Genomic DNA, 13392 nt, shown 5'->3' on the forward strand with positions numbered 1-13392 from the left:
CTAATGTACTCAATGCTTTTTTTGCCTCTGTCTTCACGAACAAGGTCAGCTCCCAGACTACGGCACTGGGCAGCACAGCATGGGGAGGAGGTGACCAGCCCTCTGTGGAGAAAGAAGTGGTTCGGGACTATTTAGAAAAGCTGGACGTGTACAAGTCCATGGGGCCAGATGTGTTGCATCTGAGAGTGCTAAAGGAGTTGGCGGATGTGATTGCAGAGCCATTGGCCATTATCTTTGAAAACTCATGGCAATCGGGGGAGGTCCCAGATAACTGGAAAAAGGCTAATGTAGTGCCCATCTTTAAAAAAGGGAAGAAGGAGGATCCTGGGAACTACAGGCCAGTCAGCCTCACCTCAGTCCCTGGAAAAATCATGGAGCAGATCCTCAAGGAATCAATTCTGAAGCACTTAGAGGAGAGGAAAGTGATCAGGAACAATCAGCATGGATTCACCAAGGGCAAGTCATGCCTGACTGATCTAATTGCCTTCTATGACGAGATAACTGGCTCTGTGGATGAAGGGAAAGCAGTGGACGTGTTGTTCCTTGACTTTAGCAAAGCTTTTGACATGGTCTCCCACAGTATTCTTGCCAGCAAGTTAAAGAAGTATGGGCTGGATGAATGGACTATAAGGTGGATAGAAAGCTGGCTAGATTGTCGGGTTCAACGGGTAGTGATCAATGGCTCCATGTCTAGTTGGCAGCCGGTATCAAGTGGAGTGCCCCAGGTGTCGGTCCTGGGGCCGGTTTTGTTCAATATCTTCATAAATGATCTGGAGGATGGTGTGGATTGCACCCTCAGCAAGTTTGCAGATGACACTAAACTGGAAGGAGTGGTAGATACGCTGGAGGGTAGGGCTACGATACAGAGGGACCTAGACAAATTGGAGGATTGGGCCAAAAGAAATCTGATGAGGTTCAACAAGGACAAGTGCAGAGTCCTGCACTTAGGATGGAAGAATCCAATGCACCGCTACAGACTAGGGACCGAATGGCTCGGCAGCAGTTCTGCAGAAAAGTACCTAGGGGTTACAGTGGATGAGAAGTTGGAGATGAGTCAACAGTGTGCCCTTGTTGCCAAAAAGGCCAATGGCATTTTGGGATGTATAAGTAGGGGCAGTGCCAGCAGATCGTGATCGTTCCCAACTATTCGACATTGGTGAGGCCTCATCTGGAGTACTGTGTCCAGTTTTGGGCCCCACACTACAAGAAGGATGTGGAAAAATTGGAAAGAGTCCAGCGGAGGGCAACAAAAATGATTAGGGGTCTGGAACACATGACTTCTGAGGAGAGGCTGAGGGAACTGGGGATGTTTAGTCTTCAGAAGAGAAGAATGAGGGGGGATTTGATAGCTGGTTTCAACTACCTGAAAGGGGGTTCCAAAGAGGATGGCTCTAGACTATTCTCAGTGGTAGCGGATGACAGAACAAGGAGTAATGTTCTCAAGTTGCATTGGGGCAGATTTAGGTTGGATATTAGGAAAAGCTTTTTCACTACGAGGGTGGTGAAACACTGGAATGGGTTACCTAGGGAGGTGGTGGAATCTCCTTCCCTAGAAGTTTTTAAGGTCAGGCTTGATAAAGCCCTGGCTGGGATGATTTAGTCGGGGATTGGTCCTGCTTTGAGCAGGGGGTTGGACTAGATGACCTCCTGAGGTCCCTTCCAACCCTGATATTCTATGATTCTATGATAAGTGAACTTCTGTACCTGGAAAGATAATTACAGCAACTAATTAAGCTAAATCAATTTGCAAACACTTAGAAGATAAGAAGGTGATAAGCAACAGTCAACACGATTTGTCAAAAACAAATTGTGTCAAATGAACCTAATATATTTCTTTGACAGGATGACATGCCTTGGGGATACAGGGGAGGTGGTAGATGTGGTATATCTTGAGTTTAGTAAAGCTTTTGATGCTGTCTCACATGACCGTCTCATAAACAAACTAGGGAAATGCAACCTAGATGGAGCTACTATAAGGTGGGTGCATAACTGGTTGGAAAACTGTTCCCAGAGGGTAGTTATCAGTGGTTCACAGTCAACCTGGAAGGCTATTACTGGTGCTACAGCAAGATGACTGAGACAGAGAGAGGAAATGTGTAAAAATTTAGTCTGAGGTTTGGAAAGGACACAAATGTGGGGTTTTACAGTGGAAAGGTGGTGTTCTCTCCTTGAGAATCAGGCATTTATTTGGACTTGCATTCGAAAAGGGGATTCGGTCCTTAAAAGAGAAAACGTGAACCACTGAGAATGTGGCTGTATCCCCCCCAAATGTGTCAAAGCTCAGATATTTTTTGGCAATGTCAATCTACCATGGAAGAGCCATTTGAACCGAAGAAGCATCACCCGGCCCTTTGTTGTTAATAGAAATATGAAGGGTGTTTAGATTCATTTTCCACCCACCCGTTCAGTACATACCTCATACCCCTATGTTTCGTACCCATTCACGCTGTGCGCACATCCATCCCATCAGCCCCAGGAACAGCTCAGTGGTCACCCCACCAAACCAACCCCTCAGCTGCACCAAGGGAGGGAGAGCACCGCCCCCACCCTCCCCTTTACGGGCAAAGGCCAGGGGAGTGATGGCATTTCCATGTGTTCAGTGGATGTCCCTATTACTCCCCATTCCTGACCCTATCCCTGCTTTCCCTAAGCAGGACACTGCCATGCCCTCGTCCCCATGTCACTGGCTCTCCCCCGGGATCCAAATTCCAATGCCTGGCTCCTTTACCTTGGCCAGAAAAATCTGCCCCCAAAGACCCAACGCCCCAGCAGACCCTCTAAACAAGGGATCAGCTCAGCAGGCGAACAGGAGATGCAACCAGGGGAGTTTTTCAGGGCATAGCTGTGGATCTGGTGCATGGAGGTAAAGGGACTTGGTGAGTTGTGTGTGAGCCTGTTTGCTGTTTGTCTCCGTGTGGGTCATGTGGCTGCGGTTTGGGTCCCTGACTGGGCGAGGTGACAGAGGTCTGTGTGTTTGTGTCTCCGACAAGGTCGTGTGGCTCTGACCCTTGGGCCTAGGATCAGCCCTGGTGTTTGATGTTTGAGTCGTCGATCACTCCGTTAGCCACGAGGCAGGAACTAAGCAGACCGGCTTCTGGCCCGCCCTCTGTTCCTGTTCGTGTTAAGGCCTGGGGTGCATTAAAAACCCAAGGGAATTCCCAGAGGAAAAAAAAATTTTGGCCCAGACCCTCAGAAGTATTTCGGTTCCTAATTTCCACTGATTCCAGCGGAAGTTAGAAGCGTAAATAAGTTTGAGGCTCTGGGCCTTTGTTACCAAGCGATGTCAGAGCTAAAGTCTCTTAAAGGTTTAAAAGTAACGGACCCCAGCTGAGTACCTGTGTCACTGCCTTGTGAGCAGCAGCATTGCCATCTAAAATGGTCTCCGCTGGCTTTGGAGGTTAGCTCCTCCTGGAGGTCTGTGGCTAACGCTGCCTTGTCACCCCATTCTGATAGTTCTCATTTCCCCTGCATTGAGAAGGATGTGGCTACTAGGGGCTGGGGGCTGCTGGCTTCACACCTCCCTGAAGATGAGAGGGGTGGGCAGGAACTGAGTTCACACCTTTCCTCCTGCTATTGGCGTTAAGGTGACTTGCAAAGGGGGAAACAAACTGTTTTGTATTTTGTCTTTCACTTCTTTAAGATGGACAAAGGAGACCTGAATCTTTTAAAATTCTGCTTGGTTCTTTTTGTACTTCAGAAATGTGGAGAATACCAAGCCTTTTTGTTGTTGTTGCTAGAGAACTCCTTGGAGAAGGGGAGAACTAGAGTGGGATTCTTTTCATCCCTCAGTGAAAGGGCATCAGGATTTACACACAGAGAGTTTTTCTCCCAAGTGTCTGTCAGACATTTGAGTTAAATAGGTATAGAAAAATCAGGTCTTTGGGGTTTTTTTTTATTAAGTCCCCCAATGACTTCAGATGCAGATGGGGGCACCCAAGTCAAAGATTATGTTAAAGGAGTTTTAAACCATCTCTATCAGATTTCACTTCCTTGGTTTTTGTGTTGTCAGAAATCTCCCAATTCTCCTGTAGCCAAGACCTGAATCTCAAACGTAAAACTAAACCAGGAAAAACCTTTGCCAATGAGAGGGTGAAGGATAACACCACCTTTCTTTCTCCATGACAAAGGGTTTTTTCTGCTGCTTCTTTTCCTTTCCAGAGTCACCTTCAAAGTTTATGCGGGATGTTTTTTTCTTCCCTTCCATGCTCCAAATTTGATCAATGTTTTCATAAATACAATCCATCAAACTACCAGGTTTAATCTAGCAGACAAAGGCGCAATGAGATCCACTGGCTGGAAGCTGGAGTTAGCAAAGGTCAAACAGAAAAGACGACACATTTTAACAGGGAGGGCAATTAACCTTTGGAACAGTTTGCCACAGGCCACGGAGGATTCTCCATTTACATGGAGCCTGGATGTTTCTCTAAAGGACATGCTGTAGCTCAAAGAGAGATGATTGGCCTCAGTGCAGGAATCACTGGGGGAGACTCTGTATGTAGTGTCACAGGTCGGAGTCTGATCATAATGCTCCCTTTTGGCCTTCAAATCTGTGAAGGTGAGAGCTAGAGCAGCAGATGGAGAAGAAAGAGAGCCTCCATGAAAGCCACTAGGGACTTCACTATTACTTCACTTTTATGAGGTATGCGCTCACATACTACAGTGATGAGCAGCGGGAGGAGACCTTATGATCGATTGAATATGGCCCTGTCATTCTGAGTGGGCTCTGTTGCATTGATAACAGGGGGCTGGTACGTGTTGTGATACTTGGGCTTAGAAATTTACCTAGACTGTGAGCCCAACAGTGAGAAAGGTCAAGAGATGTAAGGACAATTGAAATCAACAAATGTCAATGGAAAAAGGTGCCAAAGGGACACACCCAAAATTAGTCTAAACAAAAAGGTCTCCTGATAGAATTCATGGGCTGTGTGAAGCTTATGCCTGGTAAACAAGAAAAGTGTGGGACTGGACATGAATGAACCAGAATTGGTGAGTTGTAAATTAGACTTAGTTCATGGACCAAACAATGATGGATGGGCTATTCCACCCACCAGTCCCTTTTTCGGACCCGCCACAAGAGATGTGGGGGGAAAGGCTGGATACCTACATAGCAGCCTAGTTAGAACTTGTGACAAAATGGGGTGTCAGGACCCTGTACTTCTCGTTAATTTATTAAACAAGTTGCATCAAACATAAGCTCAGTACAGCAAAATCATCCCCACAGACAACATGCTGCTCATGTCTGCAACCCAGAGGACATAAAGCCGGGGTTCAGAGTTACCTATTAAATGAGATGGACACAGTAAATACTGCAAAGCAGGAGGCTTTGGCTGTAAACGCAGCAAGCGAATCCAGCGGAAGATCTCCCATGCCCTCTCGTGGTGATCTGTTGACAAATCACTGGCAGGCTGCAAGTTCCCAAGCTGGGAAAGGTCAGCTTAACATCGTGACTACCCATCAAGCCCTGGCTGTTTAATAGCATATTGGAACACAAGTGGGCTGCACAAGAGACTGAAAAGGAGCAAAGCAAACATTTCACATGGTTTCTGCCTCTGCTTCGGCACGCCCAGCCCGAAGTGCTCCGGATGCGTGAAATCCTTCCAAGCGCAAGGCCCCCCCTCGCCCTTTCTTTCCTGAAACGCAAAGAGAAGGCCTGTGTTAATTGCAGTCTGATTCAGCCTGCTTAGTGATCTCATTGGGAAAGCCCCGGGACAGAACGCCCCAGAAATGGCAGCTCCCCTGCCAGCCAGCTGGGTTGCATTCACAGTAAAATGGTCACTGGGATTCATTGGTAGATGAGAGCTAGAACAAGCCAGATGCTGGAGACCCGCGGGCTGAAGATACCGGGAGCACCCACCACGTCTCTTTGCAGACATAGAAGGAACAGCTCACCCACTGAGGAAGGGTTATTGTTTGTGATGAGGCTGGGAATCACCATCTCTGCCATTGATTAGCGACCTGTGCAATGGGGGTTCTGCCTCCATTCCGGGGTGCTGCCAGAATGCGCTGAACCCTTGCAAGGAAGGTGTGGGAAGAGGGCAGTCGGAGAGATGTCGCCGTGTGCTGCACTGCGGACACACTCCATTAGCCCAGCGGAAGAACAGGAAAATGGGTGTGTGGCTAAGACCATGGGCGGGCGCTCAGGAGATCTGGGTTCAGTCCCTGGCCCTGCACCAGACTCCCTGGGAGATTGTGGCTAGGTCACTTCATCTAGCCGGTGCCTCCCTTTCCCATTGGTAAAATAGGAGCAAGGATCCTTCCTTTCTCCCACCTGTTGTCTGTTTTGCCCATTTAGACTGTGAGCTCTTCAGGGCAGGGCTGTGTGTTTGTACAGCACCCAGCACAACTGGCCCCTGATCTCACTCTAGGCACTACTAGAATACAGATCATAATTTTCTTCTTCTTGCCCGGTCAGTAACAAATCTCTTCCCAGCCTGGCTCATGGAGTTAGAAAGGCCCCCTCATGAATTGCCCAGTCAATTCTAAAACACGTCCAGCCTCTCCCCCAGCCTGCCTAGCACCAGAATGGGAGACGGCTTAGTGACGGCTGAGGGACATTCATCACCCCCCACACTTGTGTGGGGAAAGTGGTAAATTCCTCTCTGCCCTGCCCCCTCCCTGCCCTCAGAAACCCCACCCGCCCAGCAGATGTGGGGTGGAAGCAGCTAACACAGGAGCATCTTATGCTGCCTTTACACCCACAAGAGAAATTCTCTGCTAGCCACCTCCAGCCAGGATGCAGCCTTTTTGCACCATCTGAGATTGTCCCATAAATGACCTGACTCCAGGAGCAGGGGCTTTAAGAAGAAACCCAACTAACATGAGACTTGTGATAAAAATACCCCAAGAGATGGCACCACTGAAGTGACAACCTAGGGTGGGGAGAATTGGACCCAAAGTCTCCTACTGACCTTCTATGTAGGCGCAGTTGTAACGGCTGAAGGTCTGGTTTGTGCTGTGGAGGACAAATGCGTTGCCGTTCTTGTCCTGGGTGAAGTTGAACACCCTAAATCTCTCATAGACAGGAATCAGCACTTCTTCTTCGGCTTGGATATAAGAGAAGTCTGCAATGGGGACCCCGAAGCACGTCCGGATGGTGAAAAATGTGGCCGAGCCAAATCTCTGAGCTACGTCCCAGTCTACAGATGAAGAGGTAAATGTCCCAAACCGGACCATGCTACCTTTCTTCTTGTAGCGGCGAGAACGGACTCCCCTGTACACCTCCGTCTCGTACATCTCAGCACAGTCTCTCTTCAGGAGCTGCAACGCTCTGGTCAAATAAAAATGAAGGGCTTTGAATGGGAAATGTTTGAGATAATATGTTCGGGATTTACCAGCCTCTCTCACAGCTTTGTTGAACTCCTTGTGCAGAGATATCTGATTTCCACTGGTATAGGCCAGGATTGCTATTCCATTCTCATCCTTAAACCCTTTAGGCAGAGAGAGGTTTTTCTTCTTCTCATTCCATTGTTTTTTTGCAGCTTCCCATCTTTTGCTAAACACCTTGTGCGTTGACTTCTCTTTCCGCAGCAGTTTAGATTTGATTATATTTTCCATATCTTCTGTGCAGCCAATATAGCGGTCATCAAAAGCATCATATGCCATGTCCAGCACCGACTGGCAAGTCACCTGGAACAACACAGCATATAAAACACCAGGGGTGGATGGCTGCCTGGCTGCAGGGCTCCCAGCATAGCTGGCACCAATGGAACTGGGCTGGGCCAGCCACCATGAGACATTTTTTCTGAATTTCCCTGGTATAAACAAGGCTTGAGAGAGAGTCCCTTACCAAACAAACCCATAGGTAGGGCCCTACCAACTTCACAGCCATGAAAAACATGTCACAGACTGTGAAATCTGGTCTCCCCCCATGAAATCTGATCTTTTTTGTGCTTTTACCCTATACTATACAGATTTCACAGGGGAGACTGGTATTTCTCAAATTGGGGGTCCTGACCCAAAAAGGAGTTGCAGGGGGGGTCACAAGGGTATTTTAGGAAGGTCGCAGTATCATCACCCTTACTTCTGTGCTGCCTTCAGAGCTGGGCGGCCAGAGAGCAGCGGCTGTTAGCCGGGCGCCCAGCTCTGAAGGCAGCTCCCCCAGCAGCAGCCGTGCAGAAGGAAGGGTAGCACCCCCCTGCCCTAACCTTGCAAACCCCACACAACTCCCTTATGGGTCAGGACCCCTACAACTGCAGCACTACGAAATTTCCCATTGAAATAGCTGAAATCATGAAATTTACGATTTTTAAAATTCTACCACCGTGAAATTGACCAAAATGGACCCTGAGTTTGGTAGGGCCCTACTCATTACTTGTTTATACTTAGGAAATTCTGAAAACACAAGGCTCACGAGTGTGTGTGTGTGTGTGTGTGTGTGTGAGTGAGTGAGAGAGAGAGAGTCCCCCTTGACCTCTCCACCCCCACCGCCCCGCCACACACACAGTATTTCTGTTTCACTTTCCTTTCTCACCTCGGTATGTCTCTTTGGACCATGAGGATTTCATTGCGAGACTTCACGGAGGGTTCTTCAGATGCAGATACTTGCTGTGCATATTATGGTTTCACACCGTGACATGCAAGGTGACTTTTTTAACCCTAATTTTTTTCTTTATAAGTGACAAGTGATTGGGGGGGGCGGGGGCCAACTGCAGGCACTTCAGAGGAGTCTGATTTTCAGAGCTCAGGAGCTCAGCCCTTTCTGCGAATGAGGGTCCTCCATGGAGTCTTCAGATGGGCAAGTGAAACCACTCATGGATTTTGTCAAGGCTGGCCTAGATCTTTTTACAGTGGATTAGTTCGACTCACAGGGAAATTATTGGGGTGGAAGCAGCAAAGATCAGGAAAAACAAACATTCTGCTGGGGAAATAGGAGTGGGACTGCCAAACCTATCAACCATTTATGAACCACTTATGAAGCATTAATAACTGATCAACAGATGTTTTAAAATAGATGGTTAATCAATTGTTATAGGTTGCCTCAGAGTCAATAGTTTGCTCATAGCATCTGATACTCATGTCCTGTTTAGAACATCTACTGACCCACCTGTTAACCCTTTATAAGCTATCTGTAGATGTAGCCTTAATAGAAAGTGTGGTCAGTTCAGCTGGGGAATAGTGACCCACGGGAAGCGGTGGAAGCCCCGTCATTAGGTAAAATTACACTGTGCAAAGGCCCAGTAAGCGTGCTGTCAGGAACAGCCCAGTATTGCCCCCCTCCGCCCCAGGGACGGACTGAACGGTCTAACAGAGCTTGCCCATATCTAGGTTCTCTGATTCTATGAGCCCCCTGATGATGCTCCATTGCCCACCTGTGGTCTGCAGAACACGGCATGAGAGCTATGGTCTTCGAAGGAGGCAGAGGTATGGAGACCACCTCTGCCAAGATGATGCGGGTCACATTGTGCCCTTTGTCTCTACGCAGCGAGCACAGAAAACCCAACAAAATGGCCCGGATTTTGCTGGTGGAAGGCGATTGAATCTACTCAGTGTAATCCTCTCTCCTCTGACCCCACCAAAGCCCCTGTCTGTAATCTCTGCACAGCTGGGGCTCTCTGGGCATCGGGGCACCTGGGTCGAAAAGGGTCACAGCTCTCCAGCTGCATGAGCATCTGCACACCCACGGGGAGTTTCTCATACCAGCTATCACTGGTGGGGGGCAGCTTTCACAAGCTCCATGTTACACTCTCTGCTGTCTACCCCCCCAGCAGGGTTTCTTGACGCAGAGATGGCTGGGTCAGCAGAGGGAGGCATGACTCTCTTGGGAGATAGATGGGAGCCAAGCATTGCTGAGGGTCAGGATCTTCATGTGAATGAGCAGATCCCATGGATTTCAAGACATCTGAGTGTTCCAGGTCCTGAGTAACTGATGTGGCAGAAACTCCTCTCCCTCTAGGGGCCAGAGTTCACCCAGAAACTGACCCTCTCAGGGCCTTTACAGCTGGAGAGTGGGATCTAAGCCCAGCATTGTCCATAAGGAACATGTGATGTTCTTGTCTGCCACAAATACCCAGATTCTCCCTTCATTTAGAAACAGATTCAGTAGTCGAAGCAGAACACAAAGTGCATAAGATCCGGTTACAAAGAAGAGCTTAAATTCTCAGAGACTTTCCTGGAGCCCCCCATACCCTACCCCCATTTGGGACTCTGGGCTTCAGCTCGCGGAGTTGGGGGGGGTCTCGGGGCCCTATGTGGGAGAGCACCAGGACTTGAGGCTTCAGCCCTGCAGTGGGGGAGGGGGCGCTGGGACTTTAGCCCCACAGGAGTGGGGGACACTGGGGCTCAGGGTTTCAGCTCCATGGGGCATGCCGAGGCTCCTACGGGGTTGAATATATTGACCAGAGTTCCAGCCCGGACAGCTCTAGCTAAATTTAAGCCCTGGTACAAAGCATTTCCCGGGTGACGGCATCTGCTCTGCAGTGAGGTTCCAGAGGAGGTTAGAATAATCCAGGTCTGACCACCATTAGGAAACCCTGCAGAACCTTCCTCTTGAACAGAGCTTCTCCACCAAACCCAGGACAACATTCACAGCATCAGCCAGTCCCTTCCACCTCCTCTAGTGCTTCCTCCACAAATAAACCAAGAGAAAACCCTGCTCCCAGCAGAGCTTTCTATAACCTCAGAAGGGAGAGGAGCCAGAGACTCCAGGAAGTCCCCCTAGGGACCTTACCATTGCCAAGTTCTTTTAGATGGAAAGTTGTCAGGTACTAGGGTCAGCGCAAAGCTTTAAGATACATAACTAGACAGCATTGGGTCTTACCAACCTTACAGCATAGATTGAATTACCTGAGGGATGTCCATCAACGTGTGAGCGCAAAGGTAAGTCACGGCGATCAGCAGAAATGTCATCTTCACCTGGGGGACAGGAAGAAAATTCCATGAGAATCTCATCATCAACCAAGAGAAATGCCTGCCCTGGCTCCCTTGTTCCAAGGCGATTGAGGTCATCTATGGAGACTCCCCTGAGCCACCTCAGGAGAGGGATGGGTATCCAGATAGCAGGAACCCTTGTAAACAAGCAGAGACCTTTACAGGCTGGGGCAAGAGTTGCCACCAAGAATGTGTCTGGGCAAAAGCTTTCCTTTGTTTCTTTTTGAAGTTAAAATACAGACATGTTTTATTTCCTTAGGACAAAATTTTCAGAAGTAACAAGTGATTTTCAGGAGAGTAACTTGAGACACCTTAAGAGCACTCCCCACCCCCAAAGATCTGACCCCTTTCAGTTGGGTCTCCAAAAATCGTGGCCCCCAAATCATGAGCTGCTCTTAAAACCCTAGGTCTGAGTGAAGAGACAAGGTTGACCTGTCTCCATGCTATACCCCTTCCCCCCGCCAAGGGGCTTACCCCAGGGATGGACTTGACCCAAAGAGTTAAAGATGTTACTCTACCTGCGGGTCCAAAGCCTGGATGGCCCTGGGAGGCTCAGAGTGAAGCTCAGCTCAAGGGACTCTCTCTCTTATACAGTGCTGAACCTGTTCCTGTGAGCCTACCCCCTCCTTCGCCACCCTCAGACAGGAAACCACCTTGCTGCCTGTCACAGTCTTCTATTTGTCACAGGGGCGAGAGATCCCATTGCCCAGGGTCCAATACACTCAGGAGCCCAGCCAGCACTACCCAGGACACGCCAGCGTCCCAGCGCTGCCCTGCCCAGCCCAACCCCTCAGAACTTCCTGGCAACACCGGGGACAGAACTCAGATCCTCCTGCTCCAAGGGGCAGATCCGACCAATACCCATTGCAGCCCAGGGAGCCTTCCCATTGATTTAAACGGGGGCACTGGATGGGGCTCTAAATGTACAGGCTGAGCCATTTCAACGGATGGGGTTCCTCCAGCTCTCAAAAGTGACTATTTCCCCGGGGACTCGCCTTCCTTTGCCAGCAGTGTAGGACACAGCTGAGCCATTCTGAGAGCAGTTCTCACCAGAGACCACCACGGGAGGGCCCCCTACAGTACGACGTAATTCCTTTTGATCCCAGGGGCTAGTCGAAGTTTGGGGGCCCCCCGGGGCATTCCAGCTGGGAGTAGCAATTGCTGGCAGTCAGGTATTCCGTGGCTGCAGGTCTGTTGATTTACAAAGACTGTCCCAAGTCCTGTGTCTGCGAACGCACAAGGAATCAAACAGCAAGAAACAATTTCTTTTGCTCGCAGCACCAAAAACACTCCTTGCTGCCCACACCCCAGACCCAAAATCCTCTCTCCAGGTTTCTATCAGGGTCTGCTATTGTGCTTTCAGCTGGTCCTTGAGACTGTCCCTCTTTCCAGTCTTCTTGTCTGCTCTCAGTTTCTTGCCCCCCTGCCTCTTCGACACACAGCTGGCCCCAGGTCTCCTAGTCCTTGCACTGGCAGATAGGGAGACCCCCTCAGTCCATATGGGTTAGCTGCCACCTGCCACGTGGCTTCATGCCTTGGGCGGTTCCCCCATCATCCTCAGCTGTTTCTACTCCCTAAAGAGGTCTGCCTGCTCTTGCTGTCAGCATGGGTGTGCTCAGCACCCACTGGCTTTAACGAGGTCCGTGGTTGTCTGTGATCCTAGACCCAGCTGATAACAGCCATTCGCATCTTTCAGTGTAACAGTTTCAAAACTTACAAGTCCTACCTCTGCCCTCTAGATGGCCAAGCCCTGGCCACTCAGGCCTGCTTGACACTCCGCAGTTAGGTCGACGTAAGGTGCCATGCAGCCACCTATTTGTGCACACGTCAATGCTCAACTGTGTTCCCAGCAGACGTAAACGCTCCGCTACGTCAACGCACTAAGATCCCCTCCCCGAATGGCCTGAAGCCAGGGGCCACCTGCTGAGGTCGATGCAGGGGGAGTGTAGACACTGGGTGACCTCCTTTGTCCTTCTTAAACACGTGAAAGACAAACAAAATACAAACACAGTTTGTTTCCCCCTTTGCAAGTCACCTTAACACCCATAGCAGGAGGAAGGGTGTGAACTCAGTTCCTGCCCACTCCTCTCATCTTCAGGGAGGTGTGAAACCAGTAGCCCCCACCCCCCAAGTAGCCACATCCTTCTCAATGCAGGGGAAATGAGAACTATCAGAGTGGGGTGACAAGGCAGCGTTAGCCACAGACCTCCGGGAGGAGCTAACCTCCAAAGCCAGCGGAGACCACTTTAGATGGCAATGCTGCTGCTCACGAGGAGTGACATAGGCACTCAGCTGGGGTCTGTTACTTTTAAACTTGTAAGAGACTTTAGCTCTGACATCGCTTGGTAACAAAGGCCCAGAGCCTCAAACTTATTTAGGCTCCTAACTTCCATTGGAATCAGTGGAAATTAGGAACCGAAATACTTTTGAGGGTCTAGGCCAAAGTTTTTTTTAACTCTTGGAATTCCCTTGTTTTTTTTGTTTTTGTTTTTTTTAAATAGGACTAATGTGGAGCTCAATCTCTAC

The 13392-nt window shown here is 49.4% G+C and overlaps 1 protein-coding gene across 3 annotated transcripts; it reads right to left on the reverse strand.

Annotated features, from left to right (window-relative positions):
* Positions 1 to 5469: 5469 nt before the first annotated feature.
* LOC144279870 (ecto-ADP-ribosyltransferase 5-like) lies at positions 5470 to 12689 on the reverse strand. Of its 3 annotated transcripts, none has more exons than XM_077841582.1 (4): positions 12593 to 12689; positions 10783 to 10851; positions 6909 to 7626; positions 5470 to 5630 (listed from the first exon to the last, which is right to left on the reverse strand). In XM_077841582.1, exons 2-4 carry the CDS (start codon positions 10843 to 10845, stop codon positions 5533 to 5535), a joined length of 879 nt encoding a protein of 292 aa, XP_077697708.1. In that variant the 5' UTR covers positions 10846 to 10851; positions 12593 to 12689; the 3' UTR covers positions 5470 to 5532. The 3 variants fall into 3 exon arrangements, with proteins under 3 accessions (XP_077697708.1, XP_077697699.1, XP_077697691.1); XM_077841573.1 differs by lacking the exon at positions 12593 to 12689 and adding an exon at positions 11385 to 11434; XM_077841565.1 differs by lacking the exon at positions 12593 to 12689 and having other exon boundaries at positions 10783 to 10944.
* Positions 12690 to 13392: the final 703 nt, after the last annotated feature.

This window comes from Eretmochelys imbricata, chromosome 1, assembly GCF_965152235.1.
Source record: "Eretmochelys imbricata isolate rEreImb1 chromosome 1, rEreImb1.hap1, whole genome shotgun sequence".
NCBI classification, from domain to species: domain Eukaryota; kingdom Metazoa; phylum Chordata; order Testudines; family Cheloniidae; genus Eretmochelys; species Eretmochelys imbricata.

Excerpts from the sequence above, each read along its gene's own strand:
- LOC144279870 (XM_077841565.1), bottom strand. The coding sequence starts at position 10,944 with ATGACCTCAATCGCCTTGGAACAAGGGAGCCAGGGCAGGCATTTCTCT. Across the intron at positions 7,627-10,782 it reads CGTTGATGGACATCCCTCAG|GTGACTTGCCAGTCGGTGCT; the intron begins GTAATTCAATCT and ends GTGTTGTTCCAG. Across the intron at positions 5,631-6,908 it reads CAACTGCGCCTACATAGAAG|GAAAGAAAGGGCGAGGGGGG; the intron begins GTCAGTAGGAGA and ends TTTGCGTTTCAG.